General features: G+C 41.7%; 1 protein-coding gene across 1 annotated transcript in view; it reads right to left on the reverse strand.

Annotated features, from left to right (window-relative positions):
- The window catches only part of CEP85L (centrosomal protein 85 like), a 108,633-nt gene that overhangs the window by 14,334 nt on the left and 69,679 nt on the right, over positions 1-24,620 (reverse strand). The window contains exons 4-6 of the mRNA XM_032185744.1: positions 14,250-14,371; positions 2,508-2,625; positions 358-534 (exon numbers count right to left, since the gene is read on the reverse strand). Of these exons, the coding sequence (XP_032041635.1) occupies positions 358-534; positions 2,508-2,625; positions 14,250-14,371 (417 nt within the window). The remainder of the gene's footprint in view (positions 1-357; positions 535-2,507; positions 2,626-14,249; positions 14,372-24,620) is intronic.

A 24,620-nucleotide genomic window follows, 5' to 3' on the forward strand; every position in this document is an offset into this window, starting at 1 on the left:
TGCTTTTCCGATGTTTATAAACGACACTTTATTTACGGTAATAAACATTCAACCCAAATAAATTCTTAGTGAAGGGGAGCAGCTTTTCTTCACAGCAAGTTTAACCAGCATATTGTTAAAATAGTCATTACCAGGTTGGAAATATACATTTTGATTGCCTTTTCTTCTGGTTTCACTTCTAGAATGTATTCACTAGAAGTCCACTTATACTACCACTGTTAACTTTTATCATAGATAAAGTTTAGCTTCCTTTGGAAAACAGCTCTGCAGCCCACTTACTAAGTTGCTTACCTGCAAGCAAAACACATGCTCCTGTGACCGTGACAAAAGGAAATTCAGAACAAGAAAGACACTTACTTTTTCTTCCATCTTCTTTTTCTCCTCGCTAGATTTGTTAGAAATTTGTTTTAGAAGTTCTTTGAATTGTAATTCCTTATTCTCGTCTGCTGCAATCTTTCTCTCAAACTCCTCAAGGTGGGAAGCTGATCTTTCTGACACGTGAGGTTGCAGTGATGTGCCCTCATACTGTGGTTGCTTACAAAAAGAAAGAAAATCATATAAATGGACACGCACATACCACTGCATACTTCAGCAGCAGAGCAGAAAACAATCCTGCTTTTTTTTTTTTTTTTTCCACTGTCAGGAAGGGTGGGGTTTGATTTTCGAACATTAAAATATGTGCTAACAGCATGTATTCCAGGAATCTGCTGGAGAAAAGAAAAAAAGCTGGACACTTCCATTCACAACAGATGAAAATAAACATTGTGGGACTATTTCTCCCTCAGATTTATGGAAGAGGTATGACTTCCCCTCCCAACCTTCCTCCCCCAAAAACAAAATCCAAAGAAAAAATGTTTCACTGCCACTACACTACCATATTCTCCCCTAAAAAGAAAGCCACTGCATAAAATGGCTGTGAATTTGTTAAAGTAAAATATGCTCTGATCTCACAGACCTTGCTAAATCAGAACATTAGTCAACTAGTTAAACCTCAGAGCTACCACAGCTGAGATAAGAAGGGTGCGGGGCTAGCCTGAGATTACAGCCACACCAGACGGCAGGCCTCCCGCCTTCTGTTGTGTCTATGAAAATCCTCCTCCCTTTTCAGCTCCTGCAGTTCAATATTATTCTACCACTCCCACAGCCCATGGAGAGACAAGCACAAAATGGAAATCAACTGCATGCGGGATGAAAAAGGAGACGCATCCCATTAGTCTTTCAGTTTCAATATTCTTTTAATAACATAAACCCGTATCCTTAAAGAAATTATACAGAGAGCTTTTTAAATAATAGTATTCCTTCTGCAAAGCATTAGAAGAGATTAAAATCTCCATTAAAGGAGATTTTCATTTGTAAATTAATCTTATGGAAGGCAAACAAATCAACCAGAATTCCTAAGAGCCATTATAAATTGTTTGTACTTTATAAATTATGAAAGATGAAAGCATCTGCTGTCTTATTTGAAGTGTAATACGGTACACTAATATATGTACGTTCACATCTCAGTTTCTGCAGTATTTTTTTCAAAATCTTAATCTAGACAATTTATTTTTGTACGTATTTTTAAAAAAGAACTTCTGGAAGTACCAACAGCCACATTCTAAGATGTCTGAAAAAGTTCTACCCAAGTTCACACTGAGGTGCTACCTGAATTTCTTGCCTTTCTCAAAAACAGATTCTCACCTGATGCACATCTGTGTTATTGCAGCTTGTGTTATTATTAATGGCACGCTGAAGCATGTTAGCTGAGATCCTTGTACAGTGTTTGTGACAGAAATGATAACGTAATACAAGAGGGACAAAAAAAGCTATTTCTCTGTGTACCTGCCTTTAACGTTCTTTTTTTGTTTGGCCTTTCATATACCTGGAGGTGTTGAGATGGGTTGTGTGTGCTACAGCACAGATCAGTATTAGGACAGGTGTGCTCAGAGTTCAACATGTTCCCTTTCAGAGTAAGTAGTTCAGAGTAAATATTATATCCCTATATACTAAAACGTATATCCTTTTCAGATGACTTGTACAGAAGTACTCTGCCAGTCTCTTTGTTTTCTGACTTCTCTTCCATCTACTCTATCGACACTAGCTCCCTAACTATTCCTGTGGGTACTGCCTCCTTCTCCTTTTCAGAAAACCTTTCATCAGTTTCCAGATACTCCCTTATCAAACGATTTATTTCCTAATATTTCCTTGCACAGCTGTGTTACATGCATGCTGTTAATAGAATTATTCGTGCACAGTGCTGCAATACCTCATTCTTCCCCTATTTTTATCCGTTTTCAAAACAGGTATGTACATACTTGTATTAACATAACTTAAATTTCTGCAGATCTAAAATAAACTACAATATTTACAGGATATTGTACTCTATGCAATTTACAGCTATATAATGACACAACCATCAAACATAAACGCTCTGTATTTTATCCTGCAGTAAATTGTGAGCATCCTTTCAAGTGGCAGTTACTGGGTAATGGAAAGCTTCACTAAAAGAAAAACATCCATCCTACCTGCAAATTAGTCATGTAAGGTTCTTCGCAGTTCACAAGATGGCTCAGTCTTGCATGTTGAGCTCGTAATTCATTCTCTCTTATCTTTTGATGTAAATTGTTAATCTGCTGCTTTTGCCTGTGATAAATAGATTTTATTTGAAAAGGAAGAGAATAGAACAGATTTTAAAAACACTGATCTTAAGACTTACACGGAATGCTGTAAAAATGCTATTCAACTTACTTTCTCTCTTCCACATTGCCAAATGAAGCAGTAACGAATACTCAATAGAATCAGATTAAGCATTTCATAATCCTGAATCTACTTTAGCTGTGGGCTTTTTTCCAAGGCAGCCAGACTGCTACTAGCCTAGTTTAACACTGGAACTGGAACCTCTTCAAGATATGAGCTATTAAACTGAAGTTGCTGTATACCTTTCATTTCAGCATACCTCAAATGGCCTGCATCCAACAGGGAACCATAAACTAATCTTTTATAAATATGTATTTGAAAACTCTACCACAGTTTTGTGGGAGCTGGAGAGCCGCTTCTGTTGTCATTTGTTCCTACAGCCAGAAACGTAAGCTGGAAAAAAAAAGTATCTGGAAAGCAGAATGCAAAGAAACAGAACTCACGTTTTCACTTCACTGGGGCTTCTCCTGCTCTGGACCCGCTCTCTGTGAGAGCTGACTTTTGATACAATATAAAAAGACACGGAAATCATGCGGAGCAGAAAGAAATTTAAAAAGAGAAGGTGATTATACTAGTTGGACAGCATGGCTTTTTCCCTTGCAATGTCTTTCTTTTTGCTCTGCTTAAGACCTTTTCAGTTACTTTATGTAAAATATTTCCCACCCCTGCAGTAAAATACTGCACTGCAAACTAAGCCAGAATTAAACCTCCTACACCAATCATTTGGCCAGTGTACAGCAGAAACAGTATCGCTATTCTATCACTATTTAATTATATCATACATTCTATCACTATTTAAATCATGACTGCATTTGAGCTAGCATGACTAGATGGCAAATACAAGACAGGTCTCAACCCCAGCCCAAGTTACCCGGGAGATAAGGACTCTGAGGTCTGCTGGGCAGAGACTCCCCGGGGAGAGATGGGCACCTCAGTAATTAACCGGAATGGAGTTTGCACCAGAAACACATAGCAACCTTCTCAACCAATTTACAAACAGCTTTCATTCATGCCCAGCGAGTTTGTGGAGTCTCCCTCTTTGGAGACCTTCAAAAGCTGCCTGGGCATGGTCCTTCCTGGGCAACCAGCTGTAGGTGATTGCTGGGCATTGGACCATACAGGCTCCAGAGGTCCCTTCCAGCCTCAGCTATTCTGTGAGTCTGTGTACTCCTTCATTTCCATTTTCTTCTTTTGTTTTTTATTGTCTTTTTTACACCAGGAGAGCATAAAAGATGATGCATGTGCCCAAAACAAATCTTTTTAATGTTTATCTATTTCTACACCAATAAAAAATTGTAACAAATGGGAAATCAGTATAAATAAGCTGCACTTTGTGTGCCTTAAGACAATTCATTCAACATAATTCATTAAACAGAGCAACTGAATGTAGCTGCATGACTCCACAGCAAGTATTAAAATGTTCTGTATCATCACAGGTGATTCTGAGGCTTTCCGTTAGCATTTTTCTATCCAGATGGAACAAACCATTATAAACATAAATGTATTATGTGACACTGAAAAACTTTGCACTCAGACTCTACTGTTCTGGTTGGTGTCTTTCTGTACAATGGCACTACAGGCAAAAAGCTTCAAACTTGTTTTGGAAGAAGCAGATTTGAAAATCAGGAAAAAGAATATGCTCACAACTTGTACAGGAGCTCAAGAGCTTGTGTAATCATGTGAGAAAATATAAAGCCTTGCCGCCTACTGTTGCATGCTTGATCACAGACACCAGGATCATTTACTATGAGTTGTCCTAACCTCTGAACAGAAGTCATTTTTCATTTTTTATTACCTTATTACTTACTAGATATAGCTATTAAAATATCCTTGCCCCATTTGTTTTAAAATTATTTATTCATTTGCCTTTCATCCCTTGAAAACACTACGTGATTTTCTCTTTGTGGCTCATCTTAGCAGCGCCTTCCTTAACAGACAGGAATTAGTGGCCTGAACCAAACCCTACAGAGCGGGGTAAGCGTTTTAAAATATTTTTGAACCTCTAACTACATTACCGTATTTTCTTTCATAATCTTTTCCCTACCCTACCAAATCCATGCAGGAAAAAAGCTGAGACAAATTAATCCGTGATGAAACAGGGCTGAGCTAGCAAAGAGTGTAACCGTTTTACTTCTTTTTGCTCTGCAAAGCACGAAACTCTGCCCCCATCTGAAACCTGGCCAGCAAAACATGCCATGCAAATGGCTCACGTCTGCGTGGATCCTGCACAGCTTCTCCGCATAACTGCCTCTCTCAAAATATCATTAACCTCATGGCACCCAGGAACAAAAATCCTGCAAACAGCCCAGCAGTCACAAGCTGAGTGAAAGATAAGCACCATAGAAACATGTTTACTATTTACATACAGTCCTATAAGTCTTTGGAGGCTTCATACCAGATGCATTTTCTCACTGATGTTCTCATATGCTAAGACAGTTTTAAGCCTCTGTCACCCCACAGCTGTTACTATTAATCCGCTGCATAACCACGGGCTGTAAGCATTATTTAAAAGGAGCGTGGAGAAGTTCAAGCGCTCTCACAAACACGGCCTGCGTGCTGCCGCATGGACAGTGTCCCCACAAGCTCCCTATTACCAATCCATCATGAAAAAAACACACAAAACCATTCATCATTCAGATGCTTTCATATTTCTGATCAGGTATGCAGTGACAGTTGCTCTGGGTAGGCCACAAACATAAAAATAATCCTGAGATGGAGAGGTTTCACCTTCGGGGCAGTGGGGCCGCCTCCCCTTGGAGGCTTTACCTCACGCGCGTCCTCCATGTTGGCGGCGGCCAGGCCAGAGCGGGCCGATGCTCTCTACATGTTTTGGCTGATCTCAGCAAAGACACCAGAGCACAGCCAGGTTCGGTGGAAACACCACCTCTAATACCACAGAAATAACTCTAATTCACAAATTCCATTTTTCTATCAGCCAGTGTTACAATTCTATGGTGATCGTTAAGACCTATTGGCATGTTATATGAATACCACAAAACTTCTCACAGGATTTCCTTAGTGTTCCTTACTTAAATTGATGGTTCAGAACAAAACGTCACTGAAAAAAGTATAAACTTTAACTCTCATATCCAACCAATTAACACAAACACAGCACTAACATTTTCAGAAACACCTCTGGACAGATCTTTCCAGCTCCCCTTCAAGGCATATAGGTATCTCAAGGAACAGGGGGTGCAGGAGCAAACTAAGTCCAAACCTTCATTCAGCAGGAGAAGACTATGGTACACTGAATACCACTTCAATTGCCCACAGAAGAGCTCTGCAATGAAGATGCCACAGACACTTTGGCATTGTTGTAGTTTACTTTAGAGAAGTTGATTTTTCGGGTGCTTTTTTTTCTTTTTCTTTCTTCTCAGAAGTAACCTGCTTGTTTTATCCATATTTTCATTACTATTATTATTTTTCTTCTACAAATTCCACTGATGGCCTGGAGTTTCACCCTATGCCTTTTCACCACCTTTTTTCGAACTTTCAGCCATAATTTATAGCTATCCTAAGACCAATTCATCTGTGTGTTGCTCCCAGATGCGTTTGTTCTCATGGGACTCAGCAGCAGTGACATGTTATCCATGACATGAGATAAACTTGGTGGCTACGTACTCTAAATTCCCCTGTCTAGTTTTTTCATCCTGATTCCCCCATGTTAGTTATTTACATGCTAGCTAGATTATTTAGTGAAAACCTTATCATGTTTGCAAAGTAATGACTTTGCCTACTTTCCAGATCTTGGAAAATGCACACATCTTTTATTCTCTCCCTTTTATTTATTTATTCATTTATTTTACTTTTCCTCAATCATCGTTTCTTTTTGATGCAAAATTGCAAGCCTTCAATCACGTTTTGCTACCAAAGATCAATGACACTTTATAAGTCAAGGAAAAGTTACAAACTTGTCATGGCAGTTCATACAGTTGCCTTGCCTTTCCTGTGGAATTACCAACTACTGTCCTTACACAAACAACTGGCACTAGAGCCTAGGCTACCTGATCAAGATAATCATGGAGTTTAAGGGGAATCATTCACCTTATACGACTGCCTGCCTGTTAAAAATACTTATATTCCCACACAGCTTCCTCTGAGTTGAGCCCACCTTGTCCTGGATGACTAGGACTCTCCTTTTGAAGCTGGTCAGAATCCAGAGGAAAACTACAGGTGTCCTTGACACAAACTAGAGCTATTTAAATGGACAAAAAGAAAATTACAGCCATAACTGTGAAATATCAGCTGAGGGCGATCTTGGTTTTAATTCTCTTGTATTTCTGTCCTTCAGCTCAAACAAACCTTTTTGAAAACTACAGTCAGCACAAAGGACATGGGGTAGCACAGACGCAACTCAGCTCCGCATGCAAGAGCCTGGACTGCCTTCAGAGACCAACATTAATAATAAATAAACTGTTTAATATACAAATTGCTTCTGTGCCTCTCTCAGAACATTAGTACGACATAAATGACATTCACATAATTTTCTTGTATTCACGCAGGACCAGCTAACTGTGCACACATGCTTAGACAAACACTCATATCTACATTCGTCTGGAAACAAGCCAGATTTTCATCAACCTGGGACCAGCTCAATCTGTTCTCTAGAAAACCATCTTATCTTCCACTTATTCTAACGTGAAAACCCACGTTTGCCAGAGAAGCATTTTCTCTCCTCAACTTTTAAGAGACTTAAATTAGCATAAATCTAAGACTCCTAGACTACAAATGAAGATAAAGGTCCGGCATCTTCAGACACTTCAGGGACTGCAGAAAACAGCCTTTTCTCTCACTGAAGCAATGTTAGTAACTTCATAATGAATCAAATGAAAATTGATGCTCACCTTCAAAGGTTACTGAGAAATAGTGCTTTAGATGAAAATGCTTCTGCAGATCTCCTCAGAATCAGGCCATGAAGTATAATGTAAAAAGGGTCCCTCTGTAGTACCAATATTACTTATTCCACACTGCAGTTAAAGATATACTGCTTTGTTTTGTTGCTTTAAGAAGTTGGATACTAATTTTTATATCCCTTTGTTTTAAAGGCACCGTCTCTTGGGACCACTAGTCCAAACGTGCAAAGTACTGATAGGAAGAGAGATCAGCAGTAAACAAAGTCTTAAGAACAATGCAAATACATTTTCCATAACTTGTAAGATAAGGCCAAAGAGCTCTGACACCACTAAAGCTCATGAGAAAAAAAAAAAAAAAAAAAAAAAGGGAAAAAAAAGAGATGGTCTCTGATTTTGTAATGCAATCAAGTCTGGTGGGGTTTTGGGGTGGATTTTTTCCCCTCAAATCATTTTTAAATGATTATTTTGAATATTTTTGACATGCTAGCCTGACTCACAGGAGGTAAGCTAGCACTGATGTAAAGGGAGGCCAGGCAAAAGCATGTTCAACAACTCACCAGACTTTCTCAAATGATCTCCACTATTTAAGCAAGGGGGTGGAAGGAACAAGCGGGACACAGACACGTCTGTCTGCCCACAGAGGACGGCACCCTTACTTCTGCAAGGAGATTTGCAACTCCTGCAGACTCCTGACCAGATGCATACAGAGCAAGCTGTGCCGCTCCCCTGCTGTTCCCATTTCTGCCGAATATTGAAACTGCCTAAAAACATTTAAATTCACAGGGCAGAAATTGTTGCAGCAGCAGTTCCAGAGAAGGAGGTCTGGGATTAGAGCTGAGCACAACTGCACGAGGCGGTACTGCAAAGCCAGGCGCTGCAGAGGGGTGGCCTGTGGGAGAGGCACGTACACGGCAGGAGGAAGGCCTCAGCTGTCCGCTTTGGACACTTTGGGGAAGATATAAAAGCAGCTGGAGAGAATTCAAGGAATAATGAAAGCTACCAGAGGTCTAGGAAACGTGACCTGGGAGGAAAGACTAAGACATATTAGGAAAAGTTTTCTAATGTTTAAGCTCATTAATCAGCAAACTGTCCTACCTAGAAAGGCTGTAGACCATCTGCGACTGCAGGCTTTCAAGAACAGGTTACAGAGATCAGGAGCGATACCACTGCAGCTTATCCTCCATGGCCTGGCACAAACATCAGGCAGGTCCTTTCCAGCCCTACTTTCCCTCATTAGAGCCACAACTCAGGCTGTTACCTAAGGAAGAGCTGTTTGTTTTGACTTCATCAAAAATGGCATCAAATTGTCCCTCAAGTGAACATACTAAGGCTGCAAATCTTAACGGAGCATGCTCAAATTAAGCAAATTACAGCTTTACGCCAGCAGTAACACGAACACTACCAGCTCACATGCAGTTTGATGTCAACAAATCAAGGCAGGCCAACTTGACAGAAAACCTAATACAACTGTCCCAATGAAAACATTGAAGTGTAATTCAACTCTGGATGGAAAGCTAATGATTTAGCAACTGTTTTAAGAATGCAAATGTTATTGTGCCTCAAGGAATGACAGCTATTCACTAAAATTATACTTTTATATCTGCCTTTCCTTAAAAAGCAGTTCAAATGCCCTCAAGCTGTCTGGAAGAGAACCCTGCATGCGGAGTGTTATTCTCAGCAGCTTATGTCATATGTTCAGATATTTGGCATTTATTCACATACCCCCCTATACGCGATCCCTGCCAAACAAACAGTGCCAATACCACACTGGAGACATCCACAGCGGCTGGCCAGCCTTAAAACACATTCCCAATTGCACCAAAACACTGTAATTTCAGTATTGTTAATGTACCGAACAGAGTACACAACACGGAAACAACACAAAGAATTCGAACGCGATGCTGTAATTTTCTAAACCAACACAAACACTGTTGGCTCCCTCTGGTGCTAAACACAATGTAGTGTTACATATGAAACTAGGGGAGAAGTAAGACAATGACATAATCCAATTATTTTGTACAGCGGGTGACATTCTAGTAGTAATTGTTACAGCAGCAGATTTCCTCTTACAGACAAAACCCTTCAGACCCCTGACCCTTATTCACAGCCTGTACCAACAGAACTTAAGTGGAAAAAATGCGATACACACTTTGAGGAAGCGCCAACGTGCTCCTGTGTGCACACACACGCTGGGCTTCCTCCCTCATGCCACATTTTCCCTTTCTGAAAATGAGGTCTTCCCCATTCTTTAAGAGCAGATTTAAAAGCAAATTTCAATCTCTGATTCATTAAATTGGCAGCAATTCCTACCGTAGCTTTGAAAGCAAAATAAATCCACTTTTATACCCACCCATTTCTGCTACTACATTCATTTATACTTGTTCAACTACATGTGTCAAATTGATTTTAAATCATCTACTAGAAAATCTGATATTCATCACAGTGTATAGAACATATATCAAGCCACTTACTCTATTCACAAATGCAAGTGGCTGAGTTTTGTTTTTTTTTTTCAATCCTGTTCATGGCTTTGAATTTCCAGTGACACACCAACCTACCCAGGTGAGGTGATTTACACAGTGAGTGGTGTTCCTTGAATTGTTTTAAACAATAATTTGTTTACAGCTTTTCCAAATTGTTAAGATTGGGATTCTAATAATCTAGTCCTGAAGAGCTGGATTTCTGTTGCTTTTTTTTGTCATTGTGGGGCAAGAAGGGGAACAGGCAGCAGGTTTTTGTTTCCTCCCCCCACCTTTATAACAAGATAAAGGTGAAATAGCTCGATGAGACTGCTACATCCACAGCCTCTGTTTCCTGCATATTAACAGACTTAAGCACTCCACACAGAACAAGGTGTGTGGTGCGAAGTGACATTCAGCTCCTCCACCTCCTGGCTCCTGGCGCAACTCACAGCAGAAGAGTGTGTTTTAACCTCAAATAAACTGGACAGCACCCGGGCAGTTGAAAGGGCAGCTGGTGACAAGAGCAAGATAAGGGTGTTCCCGGGATGTTTCTTCTCATCCAACTCTTCCTTGTACCTGTCAACAGCAAACAGCTAAGGCTGGAGCAGCAGGGCTCGGAGCACCACCCTCCAGTATCCTGCTGTTTGCTGTGCCGCTCCTCAGCTTCCAGACAGCAGGAGGGTAACCCAGCTCTCCCAAGCTCTTGTTCCCCTCAAGAATTAAACAAGTCTTGCTCACATCCTCCAGTTATCAGACAGTAAATTCAACATGAGACATGTTTTAAGAAGACCACACCTTTTAAAACTCTTCAAGAACTACAATCATAAAGGGCTTTTTCGGCCAACACCTACCAAGACCTCTGTCAGCAGCAGAATTCCTCTTCCACTTTCTAGAAACATAAGCAGCTTAAATACCATCATCTTGAATTCTAATTAGCCAAAATTTAGCCAGCTTTGTACAATTATTTTAGGCCAGTATTCAGAATTTGAATCGGCTTGAGGAGCTTAAGGTAAGGCCAAGTAGACCAGTAGCCTTTTGGCCTCACAGCATGGCTGAGGCTGGAAGGGACCTCTGGAGATCCTTTGGTCCAACCCCCTGCCAAGCAGGCCCACCTAGAGCACACTGCACAGGATCACACCCAGGCAGATTTTGAGTATCTCCAGAGAAGGAGACTCCACAACCTCTCTGGGCAACTATGCCAGGGCTCTCACCCTCACAGCAAAGAAGTGTCCCCTCATATTCAGCCGCAACTTCCTGTGCTTCAGTTTGTGCCCACTGCCTCTTGTCCTGTCACCAGACATCACTGAAAAGAGTCTGGCCCCATCCTCTTGACACCCTCCCTTCAGATATTTATACACATTGATAAGATCCCCTCTCAGCCATCTCTTCTCCAGGCTAACAGGCCAAGCTCTCTCAGCCTCTCCTCATGAGAGAGATGCTCCAGTCCCCTCATCATCTTTGTAGCCCTCTGCTGGACTCGCTCCAGGAGCTCCATGTCCCTCTTGTACTGGGGAGCCCAGAACTGGACACAAGACTCCAGCTGTGGCCTCACCAGGGCTGAGTAGAGGATCACTCCCTCAGCCTGTTGGCAGCACTCTTCCTGATGTACCCCAAGGTACCGTTGGCCTTCTAGGCCACAAGGGCCCATTGCTGGCTCATGGTCAGCCTGCTGTCCACCAGGAACCCCAGGTCTCTCTCTGCAGAGCCACTCTCCAGCAGGTCAGCCCCCACCTGTACTGCTGCTTGGGGTTATTCCTCCCTAGGTGAAGGATCCTGCACTTGCCTTTGTTGAATTTCATGAGGTTCCTCTCCACCCAGCTCTCCAGCCTATCCAGGTCCCTCTGAATGGCAGCACAACCCTCTGGTGTCTCAGCCACTCGTCCCAGCTTTGTGCTATCAGCAAACCTGCTGAGGGTGCACTCTATCCCTTCATCCAGGTCATTAATGAGTAAGTTGAACAAGACTGGACCCAGTATGGACCCCTGGGGACACCGCTAGCTACAGGCCTCCAACCAGACTCTGTGCCACTGAGCACAACCCTCAGCAGACCTAGGTTGGGTCCCAAACATCATCCTGATTCTCAGTGCAATGTCTCGTGTCTACCCTGGTAAAATACAGATAGCCTTGAAAAAAGATATTACTCGTACATAAGTATTGTGAATACTCCATCTAATAATAAATATAAACACTAACACTTTATAATGGTTCTCTGCTTCTAGGATTTTGGACAGCATGTATGTACTATTTGCTCCGTGAGCGAAATCATCAATATTTTTTGGCATAGAAGACAGTATTTCTTTATAAAAAAAAAAAAAAAAGAAAATCTTTTGCAAAATCCTTCCAAACATGCAATATCATTTTGTACTAACTTTAAATAACATAAATGATCTATTTGAAATTATTTTATTTCATTTTTAAATCATAAATTTTAAGGCTTTTTTTTTTTGCCCAAATGCAGGCTCAATATTTAAAAGAACACTTTCCCTGTGGTGCATTATTATACTGCATTATTGCAATTTACATTGTGCTTAACTGTAACTCCCAGTGTCTACTTAAAGCAAATGACTGCAATATCACTAAGTGGTCTTTGTTCACTTCAATAGCTTTCAGAGCATATTTTGCCTTTTCAGCTGAATGGAAAGGAATCACCTCAACTGACTTCTCTCTTAAATCCAGAGAGAACCGTATTCGCTATCTCTAAGTCATTCAGAAGTATGTTTTGTACAAAAAAAAGAACAAATACAATGCCATGGGATGTCAAAAAATAGCTTTTCTTCCTCAGGATGGACTGTATCAAGTAACATTAGCAGGTAACTAGGTTGCAAACTGTCACTTCAGTAAAATGAAACTTCACCCTTGACTATAAATCCGTTTTCAGTGTGAGAAGAATAATGTGAACTGACATTTTAGTTGCCACTGTCTAACAAGCCTTCACGTAGAGTGTAGCTGCTCGGCAGAGGCACCAAAGCCAGCCCCTGGCCATCACGCACAACGTCCTTACAAATGCTGGTGACAGCCTGGGCACCGAAAGGCGTGTTGCATGTTACACAGCATTACTATCGGGGAAGCTGATGCTGGCCATCACTGCAGCGACAGCAGAGGCACCGGTCAGATTGCTGGGGGCAGAAACGTTGTAAACCACTGCAGCTCCTTCTTCTGTTGCAACAGAGGAAGGAACAGACTGTGCATAATTCTGCTGCCAAAGAAAATCGTGCCGAAGCTGTCTATCTCCACCCATTAAGGGAGAGTAACTACCAGATGAAGTATGAAAACATTCATCATGGATGCCTGACATTCCTGTGATTAGCATGCACCTGCTTTACACGGTTCTCCTCAGGCTGCGGAGCAAAGAAGCAATAAGAGGGCAAAACTATTTCAAGATCAGAACAACCACTCCTCTTTCAGCCACGAGCCAAGAGTTTATTATTAAAACACAGACTTAGCCAAATGATAATTGTATCAAATATAAAAATGCCCTTCCTAAATGTCCTGCATCCAAACTGCAGCTCCTGATGACATCTGCTAATTTAGTGTAAGCTTCATTAAGCTCAAGCCCTTTCATAAAAGCACGTTTTCCTCATTAAGGCTTCATTTCATCATTAAGTTAGAACTTCAAGAATTCAAGAAATTACTTCAACTATACTAGAAACTTAAAGCAGTGAGCTGCTGCCAAGGCCTATCTCAGACTGATGCCAATTTCAATTAGAAACAATGTATTTCTTGACATACAGAATTTAGTATTTTATTATCTACACAATTTGTATGAGCATTTAAATAGGATTTTACCACTCCATGTTTCTGCAAAGACCAAGTTCTCAAAGCTTTACCAGCTGGTTTCAAATATACTGCATATCTCTGCTGGTCACGGAGAAGAAAATGAGTTCAATGCAGCTTACTACTTGACATGTTGCATCACTCCCAAGACCCGTTCACAAGCAGAAAAATGTCTGATACAAACACGAAGATGTGTAAGAAGCTAGGCTGGGCAGGCTGACAGCAGGACTGGCTGTTGGTCTGCTCTCTCTTTTCCACTGCAGAAGCATCAGACCCCTAAGTACATTCCCAAATCAGTAAAAGACTTTTAGCAAGTGGCCTGTCTTCTCTCCTGGCAAGGTCTAGGTACCACATATTTTGTGCGTAAACATTTGCTGGACTGAAACCTAACAACTTTACTGAATAAGCAGCTCTCCTGAAAGTCAGTTTCTACACCATAGCTTTTATGTCATCTAACATGCAGCAGGAGCAGCTTACTCACCGATCGATCACGATCTCTCTCTGTCTTAGCAGCCCCTCTTTAATTTTCATTAGAGATTCCCAGTTGCTGAAGTCCTGATAGCTGGTAGTTGGGTAACTCTGACGAGATGTTCCAGTCGGAACCTGCATAAAACATTTCTATCATTAGCCTCCAAAACAGTAAGAGTAGATAATCTCCTAGATATCAGGTAATTTACAAAGTAGTCTGTTGTTTCAGAAACGTAACAATGCTTTGTAATTTCTTCGGATTTGCTTTATAGAAAAAAAAATGGATTTATAAGGACTTTCTTTAACAAACTTCATCAGTGATTTAAACACCATTTTATCATGTCTGTACTAATGAATTCACAGCTCTGAAAGCAGTTTGAGATGAAAAGCTCATTTAGAACTTAAACACTTATTAAGGCAACAAACTTCTTTACTTATTAATGCGAACAACACAAAATGTTCATATCCTGCTGCAATTATTCAAGCACTAGAAATGAGAGAGCTTCACACTGACTGATAACTTGCAGATAATGCTTACCATTCCTTTCACAACTCCCACCTGCAATTTTGGCATACAAATACCTCTATAAGCATGTGCATTTGGAATATAGAATATGGAAATACAATTCTGGTTAAATTCTAACTGTTCCCAAGAATAAAAATTTCGTATAATAACAGATTTCAGGCTTGCCATTAATTTTCACAAAGGCCAGGCTGTGCATCTCACCACAAACTGATCTGTAGACAACAGTCATAGTGAATAGGAGCCAACAACATCATGGTTCAGAATCAGAGAATCACAGAATCATTAAGGATGGAAAAGACCTTCAAGATCATCTGGTCCAACCCTACTACCAATGTCACCCATTAAACCATGTCCCTAGAAGAAGAGCAAACAACTAACATTAAGACCGAAACATAGCATCAGTTATTAAAATCAGGTATGTAATATTCGAGTACTATGCATTTCTTGTCAAAGCTCTACTGAATGGAGAGAAATCACTGCCTAAACCTCAGAGCCACGACGCGCTGAAGTCATGAGGTGAGAGACATCCATGGTCTCTTCTCTATGTTGAAGGAGTATTTTTCCCCATTCAGTCTAGTTCAATCCCTAACTTGCCTGTTGATAAAAATGAAATTGAAAAGGCAGAAACACATTTTCCCTCATTAAATTTATAACTTAAAACTAGAAAACTAGATATGAGATCAACTAGTTAAAGAATCTTTTAAGACTGTCACAAAAAGGAAATCCCAACAAGTCCAACTGATCTGCTCCACAGAATACTTCCTCTGCTTAACAAACCGGATAGCTGCAGTACTATAATTACTTTGGTATGATGAAAAAAAAAAAAGAAACCAATCTACACCCCCCCCAAACTACACATTTAATGTCAATTATTGAGAAAAATAAAATAAAATAAAATAAAATAAAATAAAATAAAATAAAATAAAATAAAATAAAATAAAATAAAATAAAATAAAATAAAATAAAATAAAATAAAATAAAATAAAATAAAATAAAATAAAATAAAATAAAATAAAAAATAAAAACCAGCTAATGGAATACTATCAGTCATATGCAAACAAAGGAAAAAAAAATCAACACGCTCATCCAGAATCCAGCCTGTAGATGGTTTAGGGTTGATCATGTACCTTGCTGGACAATACTAAGCATTATTTATTATTGAAAAGGTAATGTTGACATGAAAAACAGTTCCTTTTCATAGAATCATTTTGAGGAAAAGTAAAATGTGAAATAATATTAAAATCAAATTTTACTCTGAAATGGTTCACTGGTTACTATGATTGCCATTTCTTGCCCTATGCCCATTCATGATTGCATCCCCCAAGCAATGAAAACCACTGAAGGCATTTGGAAATTCTCTTAAATGTCATGTCTAAAAAAGGCGCCTCATACAACTGCTTACTGGAGTACATTCTATGTTTGAAAACGATGTGGGAATAAAACCTGTCACATCTGCCATTTCTACTGAGTCCATTAAACCTACGCTTGCTCAGGGAAACTAAGAAGATGGTACCGTACTCTACTGGGAGGTGGGGAAAGGAAAAGCCAAGTGCTGCATGGATTAAGATCTACTACAGATGTGTTAACCGAGTTGTGATTCCTCCTATAAGTAAAACACATGCATAATCTTTACAGATCTACAAATCTCAAATTAATTTTGTCGGCATTGCTGAAACCAGACCAGGTAACTTCAAAGCAGTCTTCGGTTCTTACAGAATACCTTAGGATGGTCACATATTGAAAGCTGACAGCTGTACTCGTGACTGGTTGAATTAATAGTCACCAGCACAAACACAAAACCACTCCAGGGAAAGCCTCTCTTAGTCACACATGCCATGCCCTGCAGTATAAAGTGACAACATCACTAACTATCACTGTACTTCGTGTCATGAAAATTCTTCCTTTCCTTCATCCCGCCATAGCTAATTGTTTTATATAGCCACCTCAGCAGCACTGGGTACAGTAAAAATGAATGAAAGAGTCCTAAACAGCTGGATTAGATCTTTGTTCTCCTTTCCCTACTTCTCTGAGCCAGAAATTCCATCCCTACCCCCCAAAAAAAATCAACAACCCACACAAGAGTTTGACGTGATAAACAGAAGATCCATGGCGTTAAAAAGCCAAATCATCCCATTCACCGAGCAAGGCAAATTTTGTCTCTTAAGACTGAACAATAAAAACAAATCTTCTTCGGAAAAGCAACTGAATGGAGATAGAGAGGGGATGAGACTCAATACAGTTATGTAAGTATGAACCCATCATAACTGAAAATATTTTGGAAGCCACCAGTGGTTTCCCTAGCAAAATTTGTCAAAGCAAGCACATTGCCTATGTGCTAGGTTTAAGTAAACTCTTAATGGTAGTTTGGTAATGGTAGTTTGCACTACCATTAAAAAGAAAGCCTTCAGCTTGGTACAACCAACTATGCAAGAAGTCAATGAAATATTAAGGCTGCTGAAAAGCAAGGCAACGAAGTTAAGAACAGAGCAATATTTTGTCAATTACATGTTCCTAAGTTCCTAAAAAGTCTAATACATAAGGCCTCCTTAGCTGCTGATCAAGATGGTTTGCCTTTGGAATATATCTGATCTTATGGAGCACATGCCAGCTGGGTACATATGTACAACGACCCACAAAACATTATTTTACATTATCTCTGTTGCCCGTGTGCTTCAAGTCATCACTCTGAACAGACGAAAACAACAACAAAAGATCTGTTTCTGTTATCACGTTTCAGCAATTAAAAAAAAAAAAAGAAAGAGCTAAAAATACTTCTTAGCGCTGCCCAGAATAACAAGACACTTTACTCATTTGTGGGCGCGTGGTGTTGACCATTCCAGACTTTTTGGATGCCTCGAATGGTGCGGAACACACAGGTGGTCCGCTTACATTCGAGTGTTTTGTCTCTTAAGGAAATCAAACCAAGTAACGAGGCAAGATACGTTTTTAGGATTCGTATACAGCAAGCCACCCACAATCAACTTGAATCCTCCACAATTACAGAAAAAAACACAAATACAAAAAAAGAACTAGCTTGAAACAGACGGCGTTCTTTTCCATCTGCCCCATCTACCCTAGAAAATACAACTATTTTTGTCGACTGGCACCTCTTCCAAGCGTATCAAGCTTGGACTAAGAACATCTGCTCTGCTAAAGCAGTATCCTTTGCACAGCAGTGTCCAAAGGCCCTCACTAGGCTGTTTTTTTGACAAGGTCCTGGCCTTGACTTTCATGACTTGGCAGGCCTTCAAGTCACTGCTGAGACTCAGCTGGTTGCTGGGAAAAAAATAAAATAAAATAAAATAAAAAAGCCTTTGCTGTGCTAGCCTATGCTCAAGTATTTGTTTCTGAACACACATTGCTGACCGATTCCATCATGTTCCTTAACAGTGGGAAAATAACTTTTCTCTGGACAAGAGTATAGCAACCTTTGGATAATTTAGGCCAGTAACGGCTGGGATTTTAATTGCACTAATTACAATTATCTCCTCCAGACATGCCTGTGGCTTCTGCCTGTAACCGTTCGGTGTCTCAGCCCCCAGAGCAGCACAGCGCCCCACCTAGTAACACGGCCTATCGCGGAGGAGAGCTGGAATCTGAAAATGTCAAAATGACAGCTAATGGTTAAAAAAAAAAAAAAAGTGGATTTTAAAGATTTTTTTCTGAAAGCTGCAGTTGAAATAGTTTACTACCGTCTATACTACGTCAGTAAAGCTTTTACGGCCCACTACTAACAGCCAAAGAGAGCCAGAATTTAAGCTAAGCAAATGATCCCTTTTGGGCAAAGGCCGCTCTGTAGGGCCCTGTCTTCTCTCAGCGAATTTCACAGGCATTCCCTGTTCAGGAGACAAATAATTGTGGGCATCCAAAGGTAACCACCACAAAGAATGGGTGCAACCAAAGTCACCAGACAGCAAGTGGCTCCTTCCATGGGCTGTGCCTTGGGGCTGCCCCTGTGATGGGGAAGGGATCAGATCTGCAAAGCCTGCGCGGTGGTTGCTGATGAGCTCCCAGCCAGAGCAAGGGCAGAAGGATTCACCCATCCCTTCCTCCCCACCCAGACCTCTTCCCAGCATCAGGCGAGTGGTTCGGCACACAGCGTTAGTTCAGGCAGTCCTGCAAGGTCATCCGGCTTCTTGCCAGCACGGCAAGGCAGGGCTCGGGACCTTCACACAGCAGAAACGAGATGAGGCTGCAACGGTTGAGTCAGCCCCGAAATCACTTTAAAGCAAAGCAAGGAGTATTTCTGCAAGGAATCACTTCTACAGAAAGATGCTGTGCCTGGCCGAAAGGCACTAGAAAAAACAGCCAGAAAAACAAACAGACTCCCGGACGGGTAAAAACAAGGCCACGGTCTGAATTAAGAAACCCTGACTTGTGGTGTCTGTATTTCACCACCACCTACTTGCTGCTCCTCTCTGCTCCATCGTTGCCATTTAGGGGAGGCAGTGGTTCTGCTCGGCCGAATGCAATCCGTAAAACTCTTGGCAGGAGCACCTTGGCTGCATCACGTCCTGCTATTCTGCCGCAAGTCTGGAGCAGTCGTGGGGGAGAGAGAACATCTGATTGTGCCCTTGCACCCTCACCCCGTCAGTGAGGTGTTCCTTGGGGAATTTTTAATGAGGAGAAGTAGATAATTGAAGTCAAAATTGAAACATTAAATTGAGGTACTGAGAGATGCGGATGTATCAGGGAGAGGTCAGCATCAAACCACCAGGAAGCGGTGAAATACAACATGAAAGAAGTACCAAAAATCAGTAAAGCTTGGGAAAAAAATCCAAAACATACTCTATGGAGATATGTAAACTGCAAAGTAATGAATACTAGAGGACTACAGACCTACAGGGAGAATAGACCTGCCAGGAGTTCAAAGTTTAACCTGCCTGAAAACAAGCTGCGTGCAAGTCTGGGCTGCCTGCACACGGTATGTCGGGTCACAGAGAAAGGGGGAGAGGGAAGGAATACAACAGCGACTTTAAATAGCTCTGGCACAAACCCAGCTGGAAAAACATGTTCAGTCCCGGGCATCACAGCACCAGAAAGTCACTGAAATAGTAGAACATGTTCAAAGAAGAGCAAGCCTAATATTAGGAAGCTAAGAAAAACTGATTTATGAATAAAGAGCTAAACGCCATGGACATGGGCTGAAGAGACAGCAAATGCTTTGCTTCCCAGGCTGAGAGTATGTGTATGACCAGGACCGGTGGAATGAAATTTGGAATAAGAGTACCAGGCAAATACAGAATGAATGAAATTGGGGATAAGAGCGTCAGGAGAATAAAGAACAAAGTAAAAGAGATAGGGATTAGTAGCTAAAGCATCTCACCAGCAGCTGAAAGAAGATGCAAATTTTAAGAGCTACAGTGAATAAAATTTCGGAACCAAAGGGCAAGCCCTCCCTTACTTAATGACCCATCAGGACAATGGCAGTGAGGTACCAGCCCCACAGGCTGAAAAGATTGAAACTCGTTTAAGAAGGGGCTGGTTTTACACGTACATAGCCCCAGTTGAGCTGCATGGATTTCACACACGGGAGTGCCGAAGAACAGGCAGCCGGCACGACGGATGTGCCAACTGCTATCCCCATGTGCAGGAGGCTAACAGGATCTTGGTCATTTGGAGTCTCAAAATTGGCTCAGCCTTACATGGCCTTGTCCCACAGCAAGCAGGGAGGAGCCTCTGCACCACCGCAGTTTCTGCAGGGCCTCTCCCAGCGCCCTGGGCTGCGGCTGCTGAGCTGCCCCAGGCGAGCGCTGACCCCTGCAGCCGTCCCCCGGCACGGGAGCTCACAGCGAGTCGCTGGGAAGCTGAGCCGGAGGGAAACAACCCCCATGGCCAGGGATGCAGATCACCACGGGGGAAAAAAAAGCGGTTCTGCTCCTGCTGGCATCGCACGGAGGCATGGGATGCAAACTGCAGCGATGGCCACCGCCTGACCAGGAGGTTTCGCTCCCTGTAGCACCTGCAGGGGTATGAGGCAAAAGCCTCCAGCAGCAAACGAGGCAGCTGAAAGAAATGTCAGCTCAGAGGGCCGGGCAGGATCCCCGCAGGTACCCACTGCTGCCTGCAGGAGGGTCTGGCTGCAAGGTGCAGGCACGTGGCCGTCCCCATTGCTCCTCATCTCGGCCACCTTCAGCTACCACCGCGCTCATCAGAGCACGGGGCACCCTCTGCCGCCCGTCTCGCCATCAGCCCTGGCACATCCCTGGCTTTTATGCGCTGCTACAGCATTCCTTCGCGCTCCGCACAACGCCAATATTATTTTTGTCAGAAATCCTTTCCATTTATATTCTGGCAAACGTTACGAACACAAAACACTTCGAGGTGCCACTTAGCGTGACGTTAAAAGCAGCAGCGCCTGGAATTTTCCACTGATAACAATTGGGTCTTTCCTAAGTATAGAAGCACTTGTTTTATTAAGTGTGCGTGTTATCTTCCCATTGCATTTAAATTCAAATGTTCTCTACTAAAAAAAAAAATAAATCAGGAGATGAAAGGGAGCTTCTAGAAGGAAAACAACCAGGATCTTTATTTTTTTTCCTTTTTTTTTTTTTTTTTTTTTTAATTATTAATTTGGTCTTGAAATTTTCTGGGAATCAGTAAAATGAAGTTAAATTCCATTTCCTTGGTTTCCCATTCTGACCTGGAGAGCAGCATGACCAAAAAGTGACTACGGTTAATCAAAGGGTAAAACAAAACGCCCATTGCTTTAAGTGCTGTGCGAATGTAGGGCATGCGTTTTTCTCTGCGAGATTTTACAGGCTGGATGAATAAGGCAGAAATAGATTAGAAAAAACAAAAAAGAAAAAGAATAGTTGGGAAGAAAATATAAGTCATGAATCCATTGTGAATGGAAGCATCCCTGGAAGTACAGTATCTCGGACACTTGCACTCGGACATCCTCAACAAACTTCTGATCACTTATAAAAACCTTTTTGTTAAATATACATTGCTGATATCTACAAATATCAGCTTCTGAAGGGCCTGTGTTAATTGCTCATTCATTACTTATTATTCCTGCTCACTGCTAAAGAAGAGGGGATGCAGAAGTGACCTAGAAAGAAGCAAAAAGGCTTCCCTTTTTGCCAGCCTTCAGGCACCAGTCCTGCACAGAAACGGATGGGAGCCCTTTTGTGACAAGAGGCTGATGAAAAGGGCGTGTAACTTGGGCAAATATTAGGGAGAAAAAAAGCATACCTGCTGTGCAGTAATTGGAAAAGAAAATTTAAAAGACCGTAAGAACCAGATGGCATCAGATTCTCTGGACAAGACATGCAAAGACCTCAAACAAGAGGTGTCCTCCCCTCAAGTTAATGTGAAGCAGGAGTAGGCATTTGGGAAAAACTGATCCTCGGCAAATCCTTCACCAGTGGTGCCCATTTGTCAGATGGAAGATCTTCAGGGTGTTGGCCTCCAGACCAGAAAGCCGGGCCTCTCTTCTGCACTGTTTGTTTCAGCTTTGCTGTCTTTCAAAGAGACATTAACCATGGATTTAACATTCATCAGATTTCGCAGAGGTTAAACGCAAACAAACAAAAAAAATCCCACAAAAATAAAGCATAAACGCTCAAAATATTTATATGAAAACAAAACCGAGTATTCACACAAACTCACACACACACAAAATATTTAAAAATAGCAATCCAGAGCTGGTCTCAATGGGGGCTCGCACAAAGAACGAGGTGCAGCCTTTCAGGTTTGGCAGATGCAGCGCCTGTACCTGTTGTGACTGACGGCACACAGGGAAGGAGCGATCAGGTAGTGGCACCCTGCCTTCTGCTCCCTCTTACGTGGATAAACCTGAACAGTTAAGGAGAAACAACCTCCAAAAGATCCCTGCAAAACCCCCTTCTGTTGTTCTCCAGCTCTCATTACCATGAACAAAGATTAAGGGAAGAACGACAAGGATGTTTTATAAGCAACAGCTTGTGGGGGATTTAGCAAAGTCACCTTGGATTTAGTGCAGTCACCTCACAGAAGATGAGAAGATAAAAACAAGTTCTCCAAAGAAACAGGCTGGTGCAAAGTTAATAAGATGTACGGATTTGGGAGCTCTGCAGTACAGAACTCCTTTACTTCTGATGGTGACTACCTTAAAAAGCTTCAGCAGATGTAAAAATTAGAGGCATACTCAGAGTTTCTGCCCCCACTGCAGGGATTCCTGCTTGGAGGAACCGTGCGTGGTTCAGCCAGCAAACCAAGCAGCACAGCAGGCGGATCTACTGCGAGAAGATCTCCATTGCTCAGGGGCATCGTCCTACCCCCATCCCCGTACAGTACACATACATCATTATGCAAACAGAAATGACACGTAATTTTGAAAAATCAGCTTAAAAAAATATGCAACCAACAAAAAACACATGGAAACACCACCTATCTTATTTGTTAGTAGTTTTGTTTTTTCCCCACAGATTTTAGAGGGAACTACAGAGGCTTTGCCCTACAGAAAGGTCAGGTCCTGGCATCCCAGAAGTCAGGAATTTGAAGATTCTGGCCTGAAACTCCTGCGCCACTGACAAACGCAAGAAACGCAGCCAGTTTCACGCAGGAGCGTCTGTGAAATGTGGAACCACACAAGCACAGAAGGTACTCACGTAGCTCGTGCGTGGGATTTTTAAACTGTTTGGCTTCGGTCCAAATTATGAACCTTTTCCACTTGAGTTTATGAGGGGTACTTGAAACGCACTTGTCTCCTACAGAAGCAGCGGGATGATGTAAGCGTGCATCCGAACATCCGTGTCAGTGTGTGAAGGTGTCTTCCGTCTTCAGGAGATAAATGCATGGGGACAGACGGGGGAAAGCCCTAGAACCCGAGTACAATAAGCAGAAATAGAGCAGAGAAAGATCACACTACAAATAAATAGCACTTCCATCACCAGCAACCAGCACGTCCCACTTGGAGGTCCTCAAGGTATCTTAAAAAGAAAGCCCTCAGAGTCTCATTTTACAGAAAGGACACTGAGATAAAAGCTAAGACAATTTTTTCACAGCTCGCCAAGAAGTACCAAAACACAGCAGATTCTCTAGTGTGGAAAACAAATTTTCTAAGTAAAATACTGGTTTTACTGATACAAATAAAGACTATTCCTGCCTAAAAGAAACCCTACCACCCATTGAACGGATTACGTGATTGAATTAAAAAGAAAAACAAGGTTTTATCCACCCTGAACATTCCTGGAGCCAAAATGAAGACAAAAGTTGCATCTTCTGGTTCAGAGGCTCTGAATACATTTCCCAAAATGCTGAAAATGCTGCACCACACAGCAGCCTGAAGCATCTCTCCTGGTGACCTTTCTGTGTCCAATACAGGGAGAATGAAAGGGAAAACAACTCCCATTGTGGAGGTGGGACCACTCTGCTACAAGTGGGGCATCTGCAGCAAACCCTTCCCAATATACTAACAGCACATCACTAACACCAAGCATTGGGAAGGAACTAAGAGCTGGTTCAAAGCTGTACGTGCACCTCTTCATCCAGTTTCTCTGTGATTCAGGCTCAAAATAGCTGTCTTACAGTCTTGGAAGACATCGAAGGAAACATCCTCAAATCAGTAACATAGCTGGGATTCAAGATCATTGTTCTCCAATTTCTAGTCCTCTTTATTTCCATTAAGCTACACCCTGCCCCTTAGTCAAACTCAAAAGTTTGTTTTAATTCTTAGTGTACTTCTCTGCACTGTCATTACTGAGGCATTTCAGAGGAATGGAAATCTGCAAAATCCCACGTGGGTGGGAAGAAGCACCAGGAAGCCCAAGTGCTCAGTGGGGAACTCAGGAGCCCCTCCATACTTCTGCTTCTGTGGTCTTGATTAAATCCTAAATACTTCTCTACTTAATAAATGAAAACGTTAAATCATGA

The sequence above is a fragment of the Aythya fuligula genome, chromosome 3 (genome assembly GCF_009819795.1).
Source record: "Aythya fuligula isolate bAytFul2 chromosome 3, bAytFul2.pri, whole genome shotgun sequence".
In the NCBI taxonomy this organism is placed as follows: domain Eukaryota; kingdom Metazoa; phylum Chordata; class Aves; order Anseriformes; family Anatidae; genus Aythya; species Aythya fuligula.